This window comes from Patagioenas fasciata, chromosome 2 (assembly GCF_037038585.1).
Source record: "Patagioenas fasciata isolate bPatFas1 chromosome 2, bPatFas1.hap1, whole genome shotgun sequence".
Lineage (NCBI taxonomy): Eukaryota > Metazoa > Chordata > Aves > Columbiformes > Columbidae > Patagioenas > Patagioenas fasciata.
In genome coordinates, this window is record NC_092521.1 from 49703047 (window position 1) to 49722034 (window position 18988).

The 18988-nt window shown below is 42.7% G+C and overlaps 1 protein-coding gene across 10 annotated transcripts in view; it reads left to right on the plus strand.

Moving 5' to 3' along the window:
- The window catches only part of ZNF521 (zinc finger protein 521), a 237206-nt gene that overhangs the window by 188738 nt on the left and 29480 nt on the right, over nucleotides 1-18988 (plus strand). For all 10 annotated transcript variants that reach the window (XM_071804178.1, XM_065831095.2, XM_065831096.2 and 7 more), the window contains one exon: nucleotides 17194-17325. In XM_071804178.1, the coding sequence (XP_071660279.1) occupies nucleotides 17194-17325 (132 nt within the window). The remainder of the gene's footprint in view (nucleotides 1-17193; nucleotides 17326-18988) is intronic.

An 18988-nucleotide genomic window follows, 5' to 3' on the forward strand; every position in this document is an offset into this window, starting at 1 on the left:
AAAAGCGTCTCCTCTTCTTCTGTCCAGCTCCATTAGGCTTGGATCAGGGAAAAAATGCCTACTCCTCCTCAGTCACGGTTATATTAGAGACTTGCTCTGGCTACCATTTAAGGAGTAATTTGAAATTTAAGGAGTAATCCTGCTTAAGTAGCAGTTCAAGCGTCATTTCTATATGCAATTTGAAACGCATATGCATGTATCTTTTCTTGATGCCCATGTCCATATTTCTGCTCCTCCACCTTCTCTTTCTGCAGTGCAGTTCATTCATTGCTTGATTGTTAAGTCTTGCAAAAGAGCAGAAAGTACTTCTTCTAGGAGCTTCAAAGACAGAAATAATATCTGTGTTTAGATAGAGTCTAATATAACACTGGCATTAGAAGAGATATATAATTATAACTAGCGGACACCTGTCAGTAATGTTCTCTCAGTATTCCTCCACTGTTATTTTTGGCTCCTTTTTGCTTCGTTAATCCACCTATTCCCGTTTCCAAATTCCACTGCTTTTTCCTTCTCATCATCTCAAAGATCTCTCCATTTCTTTCCAGCTCTACAGCCAGTTCTCTTACTAGAAGCCAAGTTATATTTCACTTTAACCGTGTTGGTTTTCCTCAGACTAGACAAATGCAGCCACCAAGCTTGTTTTGGATACTGATTTATGTGGTTTACTTACAGTTACTTGTGTTACTCTTACCCCTTTATCAACTACAAACATACTGTGATGATTTCCAAAGATTTCTGTCCAACCCTGCCTATGCTCCCTTTGTTGAGGTTCCTGTGACCCTGCCTCTGTGCTCTTCTAGGGCTCATAGTTTTGAATACCTCTTTCTGGACTTGCAGCCAATGTCCCATTATCTTTTGTCACAAGGCTCATGTGCTTTGAGGAAACATTGTCAGGACCCCTGCTGAGCTCTACCTTGTCCAGCTTTGTGTCCTCTTCAACATCTAAGTTCTGCCAAGCTTGCCCAGAGTCATTATTTGTTTCAGGAAAAAAAAAGAACAGAACTATGTGCACCATTTTCAGTGTTTCCCATCCCATTCTTTTCTGGCTGCTTGTCCTCACACAGAGAGGTTCTCTGGGCTGGGACCACCCACTTGGAATATAGTGTGAGCTACGGGGAATGGGTAACAAGGCCAGGTGACAGTATATTCTGGTATATTCTGCTGTTCTTCTAATTCCTTCAAACTCTGACAGGTTACATGCTCACATCTCTTGTGCTCAGATATCTTCAGATGGTCTAGAAAAATGCATTTTTAAGGAGATTCAAGTGACTGGGCATTAAGGATTTGGCAAAGCTTATGCAAGCAGCAGTATTTGGGACCTGATCCTGCAGACACTCAGGGCATTTTACAAAGCCCTGAGTATGGACAGAGCAAGAGAGGAGAGGCTATATTTATCCCGGTAGGCAACACCAGGGACATGAAAACAATTGACCCCTTTGTTTCTCTTTCTCCCCACTTTCGCAGCCCTGCCAGGCCTAATTTAGCATCTGTACTCACCTTCCCTGAAGGCAAGTCTTTTAGTTGGCTTGAAACTGTTTTCCCAGAAACTCATATGTCAGCTGGCACAGGGAGAGATTTCTGGGAGAATGGGTGTGCGAGCTGGGTTCTGTGATTCCTTAGCTTTTCTGCTGTTCTGGGTGTACCTCAGGAGACTCGCAGCCTGATGAATGCATTGTTCTAAAATGTCAAAAGCACCTCTGGGCACAAAGTCTCGCGTCCTTCAGAACCACCCAACTTGTGCAAAAGCGAGAGAGGTGCAGCCATAGGGAAAATGTCAAGTTGGGACTGAATAGCTGTGAGTGTCATTGCCACCAGTAAACAGGATGACTTAGTTGACCGGGGTAAAATGAATGCTAAAAATAGACGGTGCCCATCCAGTGCTCCCAGTCAGTATTGCAACCCAGCTGCTGAGCCAGGGAGTTTTGTCTGCATTTGTGACACATCCTACGTTTAAATAAATAAATAAATAAATCAGGGAACATACAGTAGATGCATTTTACTGCCAGAGTGGAACTTCACAATCCTACCAGGGGACCTTTTTGTAATGTTTGTAATGTGCTGCTATCGTGCTTTAGCAAAGAAAAATGTCACTGCTGGGCTTTATTTTTAACAGACTTTTTTAACATCAATTAATGCAAGCAAATGTACTGAAGCAGATCTTACTTTTTATTTATATTTGGGTGAAAGCAGTGGGGGGATTGGGGGAACAGCATGCATGGGCAGGGGGTGCAGGGGCAGTCCACTGGCAGTCACTGGGGTTGGAGAATCAAGCTGCCTTTTAATGTGTCATTCATGTTGCATCTTAAAAAACCAAAAACAAACAAACAAAAAACCCCCACACATTACAAAACCTGCAACCCAAGTTATCCAGCATGAAAGACCATATGCTCTATCGGTGTTCACTTGACTGAAATCAGTCAACCCTCATGCACTCTCTTTATTATAACAGGTAAAATAATCAGATCACCCTAAGAAGTGACATTTGTTACTTATTGCATGAACCCTATAAAAGTTACATCATATTACGTTTCTCTCCTGCTTGAAACCACTATACTTGCAGTGTTTGCTGGCTTTCTTCTGTTTCTCTAACACAAATGCAAACACACATGCAGGATTGTAGGCAAACTCTTCTCTTCCAACATTGATTTGTTTTGTACTGCTGGAAAGAGACATCACTGCAAACCTTGGCAATGCAATGTGTGCTTCTTTCATGTGGGCCTTTCATGGAATTAAAGGTGAAAGATATACCTGGTTTTTGGCAGGTATTTTTGACTTACCATGATGTGACAAAGTTTTGATCCAGTCACAGACAGCACAGAATGTGTGATTCGAAGATAAAGTACTGTACATGATATAATATCTTAACAACACAATGAACCAAGGGCAAAGCAATAACTTTAATTTGGAATTTTCCTGCTATTGCTACTTTTTACCGACACCTTCCAAGTGGTTTATTTGCCCAGAAATGCTGGTGTTTTGGTATGTCAGCCAACTTTCTGTTTGCTATAGCTAGCTTTCAAGTTGGTTTAATTTTTTGGGGTTGTTTTTGTTTTTGTTTTTTTCTTTCTCTTCATATCCAGCTTGTTGTTATTTTATCTTTTGGGGGAGAGGAAGGGTGTGCCAGTCACATATATGAAATGTTGGAAAGAGAAGGGGGTTGGTGGATGGTTTGCGAGTATGGCTTTCAGTTTGGTTGCCCACCTCAGTTTGCTTGCTGCTCTGTGGGTATTCTTCGTCAACTGTTATTTTCAGTTCTGATCTTTGGCTTCTGGTGGCCAGCTGAACTACAGACGCTGCTTACCTTTTCTGCTGTGTAATTTTCAAGGATTTAACACAGCAATTTTTCTTCTTCTCTCCTGCCACATCATGCATCAAGTCCAGCAAACAGAAGTGAACATCAACAAATATGTTGCTTATTTGTAAAAGTGTCACGGGATCAAAATCTGCATGCTTCATCTTAGCAAAATGCATTGCCGAATCTAAGAGTGAGCTCCTGCTGGTCAGAGTGCTAGCATGGCATGGCAAGTGAATGTGCCCTCTTTCTCTCCTCCCATCCCTTTTTTTTTCTTTTTCTGACTTCTAAAATGCCCCTGTTTTTCCCAATATGACTAGAGGGGTAATGCCACTTCTTGACCTTATTTTCTGTTGTTCAAATCCTGCCTAGTGTTAAATCCCTCCGCTCACCTCCAGGTTTAATAAAGTTGCTTCTTGAGTGAGGTGGAAGAGGCAATTGAAGGGCCTGGGGGATATATTCTACCTGCTTTACATCTTCACATCTCAGATGCTTGTTTTCCCCGCTTTGTTTGGAGGGGGACTGACAAGTAAGCATAACATGCCAGGCATTGTCAGTAAGTACAGAAACTTGTCACCTGCAAGGTTTGTGATGAAGACACTTTGTTCCAAACAGCATCAGGGCTTTAAAATGATGACCCTCTGGCTTTCCAAAAGAAAAGACCAGGCAAGTTAAAAGCACATATTGCACAATTCTGTTAAGAAATACTTTTATTTCTCAATATCATCAAGAGTTTGATGGCAGAAACAAAATCCTGTGCAGCTAATCTCTGTTACATAACCGGGGTATACAATATTTAAATGATAGCCAAAATGGACCTGTTTAGGTCTTGGAAAAATTGTCATAAAGTTGAGATATTAAAAATTTGCCCACAGCATCTTTGTAATTCCACGATAGCTGTAGAAATGTTTTTGGTTTTGTTTGTTTTTTTTTTTTTGTGTGTGTGTGTGTGCAATAATGCCTGGGATTGGTCTGTAAAAGGGATGGCTGTCCTCCTGGCAGTCTTATTTTCCCTGGTTAAATGCAAAAAACCCTGGGTCCACAAGTATTTTGTGTGTCTCCTTCCATTCTTCTGCTTATTCTTCAATCGTGTCAACAGTATGTGTGGGTAAATAAAATACCATCAAGAATGCTGATATCTTCCTTTTCCTCTTTCCCTCCTCTAACTTATAATAATGTGGGGCAAAGGTCTACTTAACATAACACAGTTACAATAACTAGTACATTTGTATTTCTGCTATGATGAGAGGTCTGCTGTAGTGAGACTCATCCACTGTTGCTGCTTCTTCTCAGCAGTGTTAATTATTCTTCAGGCTCGTGTAGCGTGCGTATGGCAACACAAAATAAGCGATCAGGGAGTAGGATATTTTTGGTTTTATTTGTTGTGTCAGTGACACTTCCACTCTGACACAAACTCACAGCACAACACTCCTGATCTGTAATGAGGTTGTGTCCCAGGATATGTATTAAAAGCACTAAATAGTCCCTTGCTTATTCAAAATCCTCATTTATCTGAATTAATTTTGTGTCCCCCATTTCATTTGGGTAAATTAGGTTTCACAGTTTCACAATTTGATCACAACTCTCACAATGTCTCACAATGTTCAGTGCTTCTTTTTCAACCTGCGCCCCTGAAATGACAGTACTGCATCAAAATCTCAGTCTTCATTTAAAAAAAAAAAAATCATATAGCAAATACCTGCTTTCCTTGTTATAGAGAAACCCTCGAAGGGGAAACTGACCAAAGTCGAATGCCGGGTGCAGAATTCCAGGCATACACGTGGTTAAATATTGTTATTTTTAGCTCTTTCTCCCAATTTTGGAGCACTTGGCATTAACAGACTTGGTTCCAGCGACTGCTGGACACCTTGTGCGTGTACCCACAGCACCGCAGGGCTGGACTGGTTCAGCTTTGGGTGATGCAGAAGGAGCCCCAGAGCCTCGCAGGCAAGGGAAGAGCAGTTCGCCCGAGTCTGAACGGTCCACGGGCACAATCAAGCAGGGATGAGGGCTCAGCTCGGCGGGGGCAGCGCCCGGGCCGGGCCGGGAGGTGAAGGGGGAAGCGGGACCCGCCGCGGGGATCGGGAGCGCCAGTGGGGCAGCCGGGCCGGGGCCGCGCCCGCCGCCCGCTCCCCTGGCCCGAACGGGGCTGCCCGGAGCGGAGCTGCTCCTGCCAGCGAGAGGTGTTGAGTGATGCGTTTCAAGGGGCCGGCTGGGAGGGATGAGTGTGTGAGAGAGACGGAGAGGGGGAATTTGGCACTTGCCCAAACCGCCGGGGAAAGAAGGGGGTGGAAGAAAGCCCAGCAAACCTCCCCCCACTCCCTCCCACTCCCCCCCACCCCGTCTCTTGACCCCCTCCTCCCCGCTCCTTCTAAGTGTCGTTTGAATCCTCCTCCCTTTCTTCATGGGTTTCCCTTTTTTTTCCTACCTCTTCTTATTCAAATGGACTGACACACAGACACAATGAAAACTCAGCGGGCCTTTTGGAGGATATCTCAGCCAACAAATGCAGCCTTGTAAGTTATTTATTAGAGTATGTCTTAGTAAAAGGCTAAAGCCTTACAGTGGTCAGCCACCTCTCTCTTGCTGTTACAGGCATGCTTTTCATATTGTATTTCAGATTTCCTGAGAGTCTTACAAGTGATTTTTGGTTTTTCACTGATGTTAATCACCTCATAGTCTTTTAATGTCAGGCCACATTTTTCTCCAGCTCTATAAGTTTTATCTAGAGAGGATATACACTGACCTGACAGCCTATACATTGGGTTTTCTCACAGTAGTGCTCTTTTTTTCCTTTGGTACTATAGTTTGATGCCTTATACTTGTAACCTGCTGTTCTTTTTAATTGCTTATTGTTATTAATTATATAGTGGTAACATTGTTGGCTTGAGACATTTGGCTGTGAAAATGCATCTATCATTATTGCGATTGGAGCTGGACTAAATTACCCGAGCTCTGTCTGGAAATGAATGCTTCTCGGCATTTTTTCAGTGAAATTCGAATGAGGGTTAAATCAAGATTTTCTCGTGCCTTTTTGCCTCCAGCTAGGTTTCATGCCCTTGTCCTGCCTCTGCTCGACACCTCTTCTCCTCCATCAGCCTTTTCAGTCCACCCCCTTTTTCTTTCTTTTTGCTACTGCATCTGTTCTCCTTCCCCAGCCAATATTTGCCTGTCAATGATACATCTCTTTTCACCCAGCTCTTCTCTGTTTCTTTTCCTCTGTTGTTTTTCCTCTTTTTCCCTCATTATTTCATGTTCATAACTTTTCCATTCTGCTATGTGGAAAGTTCACTGAGGAGGGGAGATGTTCTTAGGCACCACTCCTCAGTTGCTAACACAGTGGGAAATGGTGTCTTTGCTTCAGCGAGGAATTAGATTTGATGAAGAGTTGGAATATATCTGTAAAAGTGACATTTAGAATTTAAAAAAAAGCCAACCCAAAAACGCGTAACAGAGGAAAAATAACTAATTTACCCTCATTATTCTCTTAGCCACAAACTAAGAACTGTTAATATAGAAATCCCAACAGCTGTTTGTTCAGCTCAGTGTGAAGTCTTAGTACCAGCAGAGAAAGTGGGAAGGAGAGTGGAGTAGGTTTAGAATGAAGTCTGGTCCTTTTTTGATATGTGAGCCCAAAGCTGCTGGCTTGCTTTATAGCAGGATCAAAGAGAGAGATAGGGAAAGGTTAGTGCAAATTAAAATTGAGCTTTCTCATACTTTCTTAAATAAAACAGCAAACTAAGCCAGGCGAGCAATATAAATAATACTTTATATTAAATAGAGCTTCATCATTTTAATACATTGCTGTACAAGGAGATGTCCCCTAACTGGCAAAGCACTTTGCTCAGGTGAAAATAATCTAATTAAATGCCCAGTTATCAGCATAGGCCTGAGGACCTTAACAGCCTGAACTGCTGCTTCCTCCCTGATTTTTCTGAGAGCTGGGGGAAGCAGATGGAAGGTTAAGGCAGAAGAATGCAGGAAGTTGTAACACCCCTAAATGAGTTTAAGAGCTGGATCAATATCCCAGCAATTATTGCTCATTTCAAAGTGTCCCTCACCTATTTAAGAAGATGCCAAATAATCTTTGGCTCATATAGTGGCATTCAGATTTGGAAAAAAATATCAATAGGATCTGATGTATTAGGAAATATAAAGAGCACTATTCTTTCTCTACGCTATCTATTCAAATATCCAGTAATACAGGAAAGCCCTGTTCTATTCTGTTATATTTTTTCCTCCGTTTTCCTTTTTTCTTTCCCGTCTTTTAAGAGAAAGCAGGCAAGCTTTGTAGGTTGGATAAACATCATTTCAGCATTTAGAGACTATCTTCCAGACATCTAATGGCTTCATGCCAAAAGAAGGCAGGCAACTCTGACTCTTTCTGTATACTCAGAACAAAATAAATATGTGAAGATAGTTGTGTACAAGACATAATTTCTACTGCTGTTCCACTGTGGTGTAGAATTAATACTGACACCGTGATTGTCTCCATGCAAGAAGATGTTATCCAAGTATCCATAACTTTAGAACAGGTTGTGTTTAGTTTATGCAACATGAAATGTCTTCTCCTAGTTTAACAATTTGTAATTTTTTTGTGCAAAACTTAAACACAGATGTAACTTCTACCAGTTCTGTACGTCCCAGATGGGTGGGCCTTGCTGGTAGGCATTTAACTTCAAATAACAGAGAAAGCTGGTTTTCCACCCAGAAAGCAAGAACAAGAAAAAGAAACTATAGCCTACATACTGAACAAAAACATTGGAATCGAATAAACAATGCTAAAAAAGCCAAAAGTTTTTCCTTATATTTCACTGTTCTTAATTCTTCTGAATAAAAATGTAACATTTTTGTTAGTTTTTTCCTACTACAGTTTGATTAAATTGCTAATAACTACTTTGCTCAGGCAATCTCTGAGCCATTCAAATTGTAATTCTACTTCTCTAGTAAGAGAAAATTTGGTCCAAAAAACTTTCTTCTTGGAAAGAAATAGGCTCTTAGCTCACGGAAGAGAACAAAGGAAATCTCCATTCTGACCTTAATTCCAACACTGTGTTCATAACGATGGGCAGATTAAGCAAGGCCTGATTCTTCATCCACTTGAATCTAGTAAGAGAATTTTCATTCCGTTTTGAGTAGAAAAGGAGACATTTAGCAGCTCTGGGGTTTGATTTCTTTATCTGTAATATGCAGATAATAATCTCTATCTCACTGTGCAGTGTAAGGATGGCGGGCTTGACCTTGCACGCTTTGCCAGAATTTAGTCCCACTAAAAGTCTAGACAAGAGTCTATTAAGATGGAAGGCCTGCTCCCCTGAGCTAGTTATGCCAGCATTTGAAGGATCAGGCTCCAGGTTTTTAATCAGTGCTCACTAAGTGCTTTTTGAAAAGGTAAACGTTGAGCTGGATCATCTGTCTACAAATAACTCATACCACTCAGCTTATTCCTACTGGTTTAAGTTTCTTTTTATATCCCATGGTAAAATTGTTTCCAAAATAAGCTCTATCACATGGGATTTTATTGCAGTGGTGGAGTGTAACCTTGTAATGTGTATAGCTACCCAATGCAACACAGACTTTTTTTTGAACAAATTTTAATACCGTTTCCTGACGCAGTTACAGACAAGGAGTAGCAAATTATGCATGTCCTATCAGTTGGTGAATAACCCTGTCGCTGAAATTCTGAACTCTCTCCTGGTAGCCAGTTGCCCAGAAAATGCTGTTCTTTGATGAAGAGGGCATTTAAATCATTCTTTTTTGAGCTGGAAACATGACAGTTATTAAGAAACAGACCCTGCCAGTTACTCGTCTTTTATTTTCATCCAGCCTAACCAAAGCCAGAAAATGCATGGCTTTAATAGAACGTACAAGGCACATGTGGTAAGAAGAGTTCACTTACAAGCAGCCAAAGTGAGTGCAACCAAGCAAAAAAGTGAACAGTTGGTGAAGTGAAATGCATCCCTTGCTTCAGACAAAAATACAGTGGAATGAAAGATGCAGTAGACTGGCTTTCCCTTAAGCAGATCTAATTTCAAAATCTGGCCCTGGAGAGATGAACTTTTGCTTTAATTGAGGAGGTGGATCCCAGCTCTTTGTCACTCCATCAATCAGCACCCTTTGCTGCAGCTTTAGCAAGACGCTGCAGCAGGCTGTAGGATTCCTTCGCTTGATGTTGAATAGGGCTTCCTACCTGGTGCTACTGGCAGCCGGCGTGGCCTGGTCTCAGAGCACCGGGCACGTCCCATCCTCTTCCTTCTGACCCTGGCCAGTGTCCCTCAAGGCTGAGCCACAGCCTGGGCTCAGCTCTCCCCTTGGGAGCCTACAGTTGTTGATGACTCAAGAGTTTAGGATTGTTCTTTGCGTCTTGTCTGCCTCCTTCCTAAGACATGGGCAGGACCTTGCCCAAAAGTCATTCTGAACTGAAAAAAAGGCAAAGAGAGGGACATTGTTCAGGTTGCAGCTTGATGTTTTGAGTTTCTCAGTCTCTAGCCAGCATCATTAATGTTTACAAATATATAAAGAGTGAGTATCATGAGGATGGAGCCAGGCTCTTCTTGATGACAACCAATGATAGGACAAGGGGTAATGGGTTCCATGTAAATTTGAGAAGAAACTTCTTCTCAGTGAAGGTGCCAGAACACTGGAACAGGCTGTCCAGGGAGGTGTGGAGTCTCCTCTGGAAACATTCAAAACCCACCTGGACACATTCCTGTGTAACCTCATCTAGGTGTTCCTGCTCTGGCAGGGGGATTGGACTGGATGATCTTTCAAGGTCCCTTCCAATCCCTGACATTCTGTGATTCTGTGATCATGCTTTCGGTTAAAAGCCGCATTAAGAGCAAACACAGAGCACCGTGCAGGCCTGCCCATGCAAGCAGTAGTGTGTGGCACAGCAGGGAAATGCAGGATGACAGTGCCGGGAGGGTGAGGAAAATATTTTCTTCCTCCACGCTGTCGATTCCATACACGTGGTGATCTGCCCTGGACACTGCAGGAGAAACACGGGTGTACTTTGTGTCCAGTCCTCCTTCCTGTCCCATCAAGACTGAACCATTGGTTAGGACTTTAAAAAACCCTCTTTTTCTGTGGCAGGTTCTTCTCACAGCTGCAAATTCCAGCTATATTCTTTTTCCTGCTGCAAATTCCAGCTGTATGCTTTGCTTTTACTGTGTCTCCTTCTTTACCTCTATATTCCCAAGCTTTTCATGTCAGCTTCCAAAATTAACACCGTGGTGGATGGTGTTTTTCATGGGGGAAGTTGTGATAATGTTTGAAAATTGAAAATGACAGAAGCACTATTGCAATCAGGGAGAAGTTGTGAATGTGGTGCTGGACACCTCAAGCCCTGTTTCGTTTCAGCTTCCAGGCTTGGAAAAGGTGTTGTGTGTTCCTTAGCAGGTGAGGAGGCTTGTCACACTTACTGGCCATGCTGGCCCCCCTAAGACCAAATTTTGAGCAAGAATGAGATTGTCTCAAGTGGCACAGAGAGGCTGATGAGTGTGTGGGTGTGTGGCCAGTAGAATTAAAAAGATGTAGACAAACATAGCACTATAAACTAGGAAGTGCGGATATATACTCTGCAAATTATAGCGTAGTACAGTATATTTTGTCCTTCCCTGGTTTTCAGTGTGAGATGTTGTAGCCGAGGGGTTAGCTGTCATCCATGGCGTTTGTTCCTTCCTTCCTTCCTCCTCGCATCTCGGGCTTATAAATGTATGCTGCAAAATTAACTCAGGGAAGAGTGGAAGCAATCTGAAGAAGGAGAAAATGTTTTAGGGGCATGGTTTGCTTGGTAAAAAAAAAAAAAAAAAATTAGAAAGAAAACATGTTGAATGTGAGAGCTGAAAAAAATACAGGGACTGCAGGCCATTTCTTTCCTGTGCTGCGTGTGGAGGGCAGAGTTTACTTCTTAGCAAACCATGGACTCAGCCTCGTGATGATTTACCAGGAGGACATCATCATCTTTGGACCTTTGCCTATAGATTTATTCAGAGTAAAAGGCAGAAGGACCCTTCTGGACAATCTCGAGGGTGAATAAGAGAAAGAGTTACTTATAAACCGTTACAAATTGGTACTCGGTAATGGCTGTAGCGTCAATCAGACAATATAAGAGGGCCCCCAGTGGTTACTGACTTAACAGCTGCATGTAAGTCAGCCAGTGAACATTGGCTTGTAGCTGCTCTAGTTTTGTTTTTATTGAAAAGCAAGAAGCATAAACATGGGACACACAGTCTAGAGGCTGCTTAAAGGGTTTCACATGTTTGAAGTGCATATTGAAATGTCAGGGCCCTCCACGAAGTGAACAAGTTGTGTGTTGACTTGGTGGCACAAATTGGGCCAGGTCATCCAAAGCAGTGCCTCAAGTGGGGGTGCAGGTGGGGGGATCTCGCCTGCCATACAAGTGACTTGGTAACTGCAGTGTGGGTAACCCGTGCAAAGACAGAGGATCCCCAGATGTGAGTGCACGCTCAGCACGAAGGCAGACTTGTTTGCTTTTATGGCTGGTTATCAAGTTAGTTGCTGAGGTAATGGCTGCACCTCAATTAAAATCTACCTACCTCCGTTGAAACATTTAATATTTGTGTAAATATTAAACCTTTATATGAATATTAAATGCATTTATTTAGAATTGATTCATGTTTACATTTTCCCACTATCTGAATAAAGATTACAAATGGAAACTAATTTACTTATGCAGAAATTCTGCATGCATCAAATTCATTTGTCTACTAGCAGTGAGTGAACTGTCCTCATCCATGTTGCGAGGTCTTAACCATGTCCAAACTCGTATCCTAACCATGTAAGGGCAACAGTAAGCAGCAGTTCTGTGCTGTACAGTGGGTACTTTGTTCTTACCTTCCTTATGGAGTTGTTAGGTCCATAATGTGAAGGACGTGCCGACTTGTTTTACGATGTACCACATCAGGGTATGCAGTGCATGGTTTTCTGTTAGATTTAGAAAAATACAGGCTTTATATTAAAGGTCCATTTCTTTTTCATCGTTCAGCTAACTCATTTGCAGTGTGATGTACTTTCCTATTCCTCCTCCTGATAGTTGCCACTTTTATACCTATTTTGCAAGCCATATTTTTAGTCTAATCTGTACAGCAGTTGTCTAAAATTCCATAGCATTGCTTATTTCTTACCTATAACTCTTAATAAAAAATAGGGCTGTGCCAACCTATTATATCCTTAATAGAATATTCTAATGGTTATTAAATCAATTGACTCTGAATCTCACTTTAATAAATGAGTCAGACAGTATTTTCCAATTACTGTCAGCCGCCACCTTTCCAAAGAGCAGATTATTTTGATTGAATTTTTTAAAGCTGTTCAGCACTTTTTTTTTTCCCTGAGTAAGAGCAAAGAGCAGTAGCTCCATTCTGCAGGGAAGGAAAGCCCCTTGGACTGTATCTGACACTCCATTCTATTTCAGATTTATCCCAACGGAAAACTGAAAATGTGACATTTTACCAGCCCTTTATTTATTAATGATATCATACTTTGCACTTCCATAGCACCCTATCAAATTGTTTGATAAACACAAAGAGCTAGACAGGGGCCAGCATGTAAACAGAGCCTTTTGCATCCCCTTTCCACATCTTGCACCTTTGCAAGAGCTGCCACACTCTGGCTCTTTCATGCCAGTGGGAGATAAAACACTGGCCATGCTTTTAAATTCTTCATGGAGAGCAGAGCAGGGACAAAGCCTTGTTCCCTCATCCTTCTGCAGTGCTGCGTGACCCAAGCTGGCAGGCAGTTGTGGGCCTGGACTTGTTATCTTAAACCTGAAAGGCAAATGGCAGTGATTCTGGGTCTTCCCTGTGTGGTAGATAGTCGTGGACTCTCCTCCAGCTCCACTGTCCCAGTTGTATTACAAGTCTTAAGGGATACTAATTAGGTCAGCCTATTAAAGTAGGAATTAAAAATTAACACCTTTTCTTTGAGGATGGGTAGTCTGAGAAACACAGGCCATACTGTCATGCCCAAGGTGATAAGAGTAAGTCAGTGTCGGAGATTGGTAGTCGGTGTCGGAGCCCAGCACTCCTGGCTCTTCTGCCAATACTGTAACCTTATCTGTCTCCCTTAAATTTAAATCATGCTGGTCTCATGTTCTTGAATTCAAGAACCGGAACCTTGCCCTTTGTTCCGAGGATGTAGCACAGGGCAGGTGATATGCACAAAATGGGTGAAAAAGAGCGTGAGGGGAGGGATTGATAACTCCCTGAACAGCAGGACTTAGGAAAAAATTTATTCTATTAGTTATACAAATGTAGTCGTATTTTAAGTGCAGTCTTTAGAACTAGGAGTCTAAAAACATTTCATTTCTGAGAAAAAGCTTGGATTCTGCACAAATTGATGTCTCTTGCCTGGGGAAGTTTCCTATCTGCCCCAGGCGAGTGGGTGAGGGGATTTTTCAAACCCTGTTTATAAGCCTTTAAGGAAAATCAGATTTGCAACATACAGTAATCAAAGTGGTTTTGATGTTTGTGACCAGGAGATCACCTCAAATCTGAGTGATATAGGAAATACAATAGGGTCACATTTAATGGGGTTCAGTTCTTCTTGAACAAGCACAAACACTGTGTAATTAAAATTAGTTTTGCTTCAGAATCAGGAGCACATGCCTTTCTTTCTGCCTTTTCCTCATTAGCTAAGGTAATGAATAGAGGAAAAAGCCTTCGCTGTCTTCTGTAGCTCCATATAAAAATATTTCTTTTTAGGAAGTCTTTCTCCCTTGGAATGTTTGAAGAACTCCCCGTTCAGTGTTCCCATGCTCAAGAATGATTAGCGTGGTTAATTTACACTTTGCCAACAGTAACTCTGTGATTTGAGAATTGGCATCGATTATCTTCACCTTGACATGTGGAAGATCCTGAGATGGAGCTCCCTTTGTCCTAATTGCTTTGACTGCGTGTATCAACACAAACAGTTTGATGAAGAAACTTCACCCGAAAGGCTTTCTCGCCCATAATTACCCTTTGTGGGGACTTGCAGCATCTTCAGAACTATCTGTTTGGTAGTGACCACAGCAAGGGTCTGGGTGTAGAAGAAACGATCTGATCACTTGTGGCAGTCTGTACATTCCTTGTAACTGATTTGCAAATTCAGGGAAGAAGAGGCATTTATATTAATATATGGTTTGTTGAACCTCCCTCTGCTTTTCAGTACACTGTTCTGCAGCTTTGCCTGCAGCTGTGCATTGCTGCCTGTTGGGAGAGCGGGGCACACAGCCTGCCTTGCAGGATGTGGGCATCTCTCTTAGATGTACAGACTGGTGCGTGCCAGGTGCTTTTCCCTCATGCTGCCCTTCATGGTGCTTGTGCAAGCCATAATTGTCTCCTCTTGGCAGCAGAAAAAGCAGAACACACTGGAAGGGTTTGTCTGTGATGGTAGAAAACCCCAAATACCAGGCAACTCTTGAGAATCCACTAAAATTTTCACCGCTAAGGAAATAGTTAGCATATATTTGATAAATGGTTACTGTTTTATTTAATGAAGAGTTAATGAAAGCTGTCACCTACCTGATGAGAAAGTGTCGCCTAGACCCTAATCTGCCCCTGGGAGTCTTTTGCACAGAGTGTGATCAGCCAGCAGTACCTGACTGCCAGTGTGTCTGGCTGGATGGGACATGTACCTCAGCAGCCTGTGCTTTGCTACCTCAATTCTAAGTCTTTCCAGAGAGACCATGGTGGCAAAACAGCTAAGACTGACCTCAGCCTTTGAGTTAGTGCTGACAGCCATCCTTAGCGAGTCTAAATTGGTGCCTGCTCAGACGGGCTGGGAGTCAAAAGCAGCAAAGTTCTTGTGTCTGCTGTGGGTAGTAGATGGGCACCTCGGTGGCAGTAGTTCAGGGATACGTCGGAACCACTAGGCTTTTTCAGCTGACTCCCAGAGCCAGCCTGCCATTTCACACTCCTCTGATAGCTCTTCAGCCTGTGGAGATAGGCAGGAACATTGAACATTGCTTTAGTGAAGGACTGCGTAGCAGACAAAGGGAAGTCTGCAGTTTGTGGTATGAGCATGTGGGCAATGCTCAGCCATGTGTGTCTATACCTGTGGCACCACTCTGTTGTGCTAAGACTGACAGGATGGTTAAAAACATGGCCACATGCCAATGTGGCCATTTTAAAGAGCCAAAAGGTCTTACATTCCTCATGTAGTCATTACATGAAAACACAGTTTTACCTTGAAAGACAGTGGAGGTGACATATATATGAACATTATGAAAGCCAGCTTCTCAGTGGAGAGGGAGCTCCCCTGTTAAGGGCTGTTGTCAGGGCAGAAACTTTTGCAGTCAGTTTATTTTTGCAAAGGAGATGTCCCACCACCCCACCCTGATTTTGTGTAAGTCTTTTGGCTTTGTTGGTTTTTGTCTGCCCCTTACCTTCTCATTATAAAGAGCTCTGACATCTCATAGAAAACCACACAATGGTAGTTTTCAGTAGTCCCACCTGCAGAACAGCTACCACCACCTGGCTTAGCTTGTGCTGTCTAAAGCCCACAAATTCCCACCCTTTGCTGAAGATGCCATGACTTAAGGCTAAATTTAGCTTTCAGACTAATGAGAAGTGAAAGCTGAGGGCTACCCTTGAAATTTTTTGAATTCTGCTAAGTTACTACGGATCATTTTGGGAGAGCACGTGTCCCCACTCAGCTACACAAGCACTGTGTTGTGTTTCCATTACATTGGTGGGGAGGATTGTTGTGTGCAGTACAAAAAATGATCTCTGTGTCACCATCTACAGCAACTGAGAAGAGCGAATGTCTGTCATTAGGGTCACTCATCGCTGCAGGCAGCTCTGTGCGGCAGGAGGCAGGCAGCCCGGCATTTAGGTGTTTGGGGTGGGCAAGGTGCCGCTCCTAAATCCCTGCTTTTCACCTGAGAAGTGGTGGGGAGCCATGCCGGTTGCCAAGCATTTCCTTTCCGCTTGATTTTTTAATAACCAGACCCAGTATTTACCTGGGAGATCAATGCTACTCATGTAGCACACCGGTGACATACAGAAGGACCTTTTCTAAGCGGCGCTGTGGGAATTGAGGCCTCAGCAGCAGGGCTGGAAGCCACGTCTTACCTAGCAACTGTTTCTAAGTAGGACAGCCATTGCCTGCCCTCGTGGCGGAGGGGACGAATCCTGCAGCACCCTCAGGAAGGGAACCTGGTGCCAGGCACCAGCCGGCCTTCGGAGGACAATAGAAGGAAGCGGAGAAACGAGCAGCAGGGAGCGGGAAGGGTTTTAAAGCCGCAGGACCTTGACAGGAAAGCTGTGTCAAGGAGGCGCATGGGGAGTTCTCTGAGCTGTTAAGGGGACAAACGCGAAGAAAAGGAATGAAAATCTAGGATTGTCAGAAAGGGAGCTGGGAAATCCTGGAGCTTGCGAAAGGTTTCGCGTGTGCCCCTGAGACTGGAAATGTGAAGCAGGAGTGATGTGAGGGTATAAACTACCCTCCCTCGTCATGGTGGTTTTACAAGAAACGCCACGTCAGCCAGAGTGCCTAAAACTTGGGCGTTCACGTTCTTACCCATGGTAGGAAGGATGATGTGTGATGGGCATTAAATTCCTCACGCGCTGTTTTGCAAATGTACTCAGTCGTGATCGGATGGCTCAGCTAAGAGATGATGTTTTGGGTCCCACTCCTTATTTCCTACTGAAGTCTGGTGATCTGCATTCCTGTCTGATACTAACTGTATGTGGAAAATCTGTGCTTTTAACGCCCAGTTAAGCTTTGTACATTCTGAAACCTTCCAGGTGAGGGAACATTCAGCAGCCATAGGTGCTGAGGGGCATCCATTTTCCTGAGCTTAGGAAGAAGAGTCTCTTCAGTGCATAATTGATGTTGGACTTGCTCTTTGGTAAGGGCTGTGGCAAATTTCACTTTTCCTTTGATTTCTCCCACAGATGAAGGACTGAATCATGAATGCAAACTCTGCAACCAGACGTTTGACTCTCCTGCCAAGCTTCAGTGCCACCTGATAGAGCACAGCTTTGAAGGCATGGGAGGCACCTTCAAATGCCCGGTGTGCTTTACAGGTAGGAGGTCATCACTGCTTGCCCCAGTCATGCCATTTGCTTGCATATGCAGAACTCCTCTTACAACTGTGTCATCTGCTGGCTTTAGGTCAGTTTTAGAAGAGGACATTGCATTTGTGCTCATTAGTAATATTGATCAGAAATCGTTTAGAAAGCTGAGCTCCTTGGAAGGTCAGGCATCCATCTATAAGAACTGCATTTCAAGCTCTTCTATCGGAAGTCTGAGGTTTTTTATAATTACAGAAGTGATAGCCTGTTACCTTCCACAGTATCATATTCATTACCTTCATGTTCCAAACTTGCTGAGTTAAAAATGGCCCATAAATTTGTGCTTTAAAGCTACAGACGTTTTGACTAAAACAATATCACTCAGAGCAGAACTTGGCGCCACCAGCAAGGGCTGCTGGGCATAGCCTGTGCAGCAACATTCTCCTATGATCAGGTAAGAAAACCCACTTGCTTGGATTTGTTGGCGTGTGGTGAGAAGAAACACCCTTGTAATGTTTTTTAGAAAGCAAACCGTGCTGTCTTGCCACAAGTCAAGTTCTGCTCTCCCCTAACAGAAGCCCAAGTGTGGAATAATCCTCCCCAAGTAGTGGTGTTATTCAGTAGTAAAACCCAAGTGAGAAAATAACTTGACCCAGTAGGGCTAAGCACTGCGGTGTTTGGGTCGTAATGAGGAACAGAAAAATGCTGTTGTTGGAAATGAAAACACATTAAAAAGGTACCTACAGAGTTGTTGTGAGTTTTTTTAAGGGCTTCTTAATAGAACATTTCATAAAATGATAACCTAAACCATAACCATTCATATGTAGCTTACATGCCCAATTTTGCTTTACAACATGAAAATCAAAGATAATCACAAACATGACAAAACACACTTTGGGTATTCTTGCATCAATGGCATGCTAATTCTGGAAGCCATTCAAGGTTTCTGTTCTCAATTAATGAGAGTGAAGGATTTCCACTGATAGGCAAATAGACCTTTTAATACCTTCATTTTACTTCCCTCTGTTTGGCAGCTCCCCTCCTATTAAAAACTAAGTGTGTGCTACAGAGGAAAACTGAAGTTGAGTTTTTCATCTCTCAGATACAGTAACTGGTGATGATCATTAGCTCACTGTGTTCAGGTTTCATACATTTTTGTGGATTATAAAATTAAAGAAATACATAGTTCATCTTTGCTGCACAGCTTGTCATAGTAATATCTGAGTGTGAATAGTACTGCCATAAACAGTTTGCCTGTTACGCATCTGTTCAATAATTCTTTCAGTTTGGTAGGGTTTGTTGGTTTTGGTTTTTTTGGGTTTTTTTTGTTTTTTTTTTTCAGTTTTAGTACTTATTCTACTATTTTTTTTTCTTTGTGTACACATTATGAGGTGATCTTTTTTTTGGTGTAATGCCATGGGCCTTCGACTTCCAAGTTTGGGGAGTTGTAAACACAATGTAAAAACTTGCATATTGTACGGAGTACCCACTATCAGTTCTCCTGGTGAGCAAGATTCCTGATAAAACTAATTCTTTCATGTTTCAGCCAGTAGCCTTGTAAAATGTGTAAGAGTATGGAGATAGTCGATTCAAATCTGTGTGAAACACTTTTTCCTTTTTGCTGATGGGGTAAATAGACACCGAGCATTAATCATAAACAATGGTGTTTTATTAG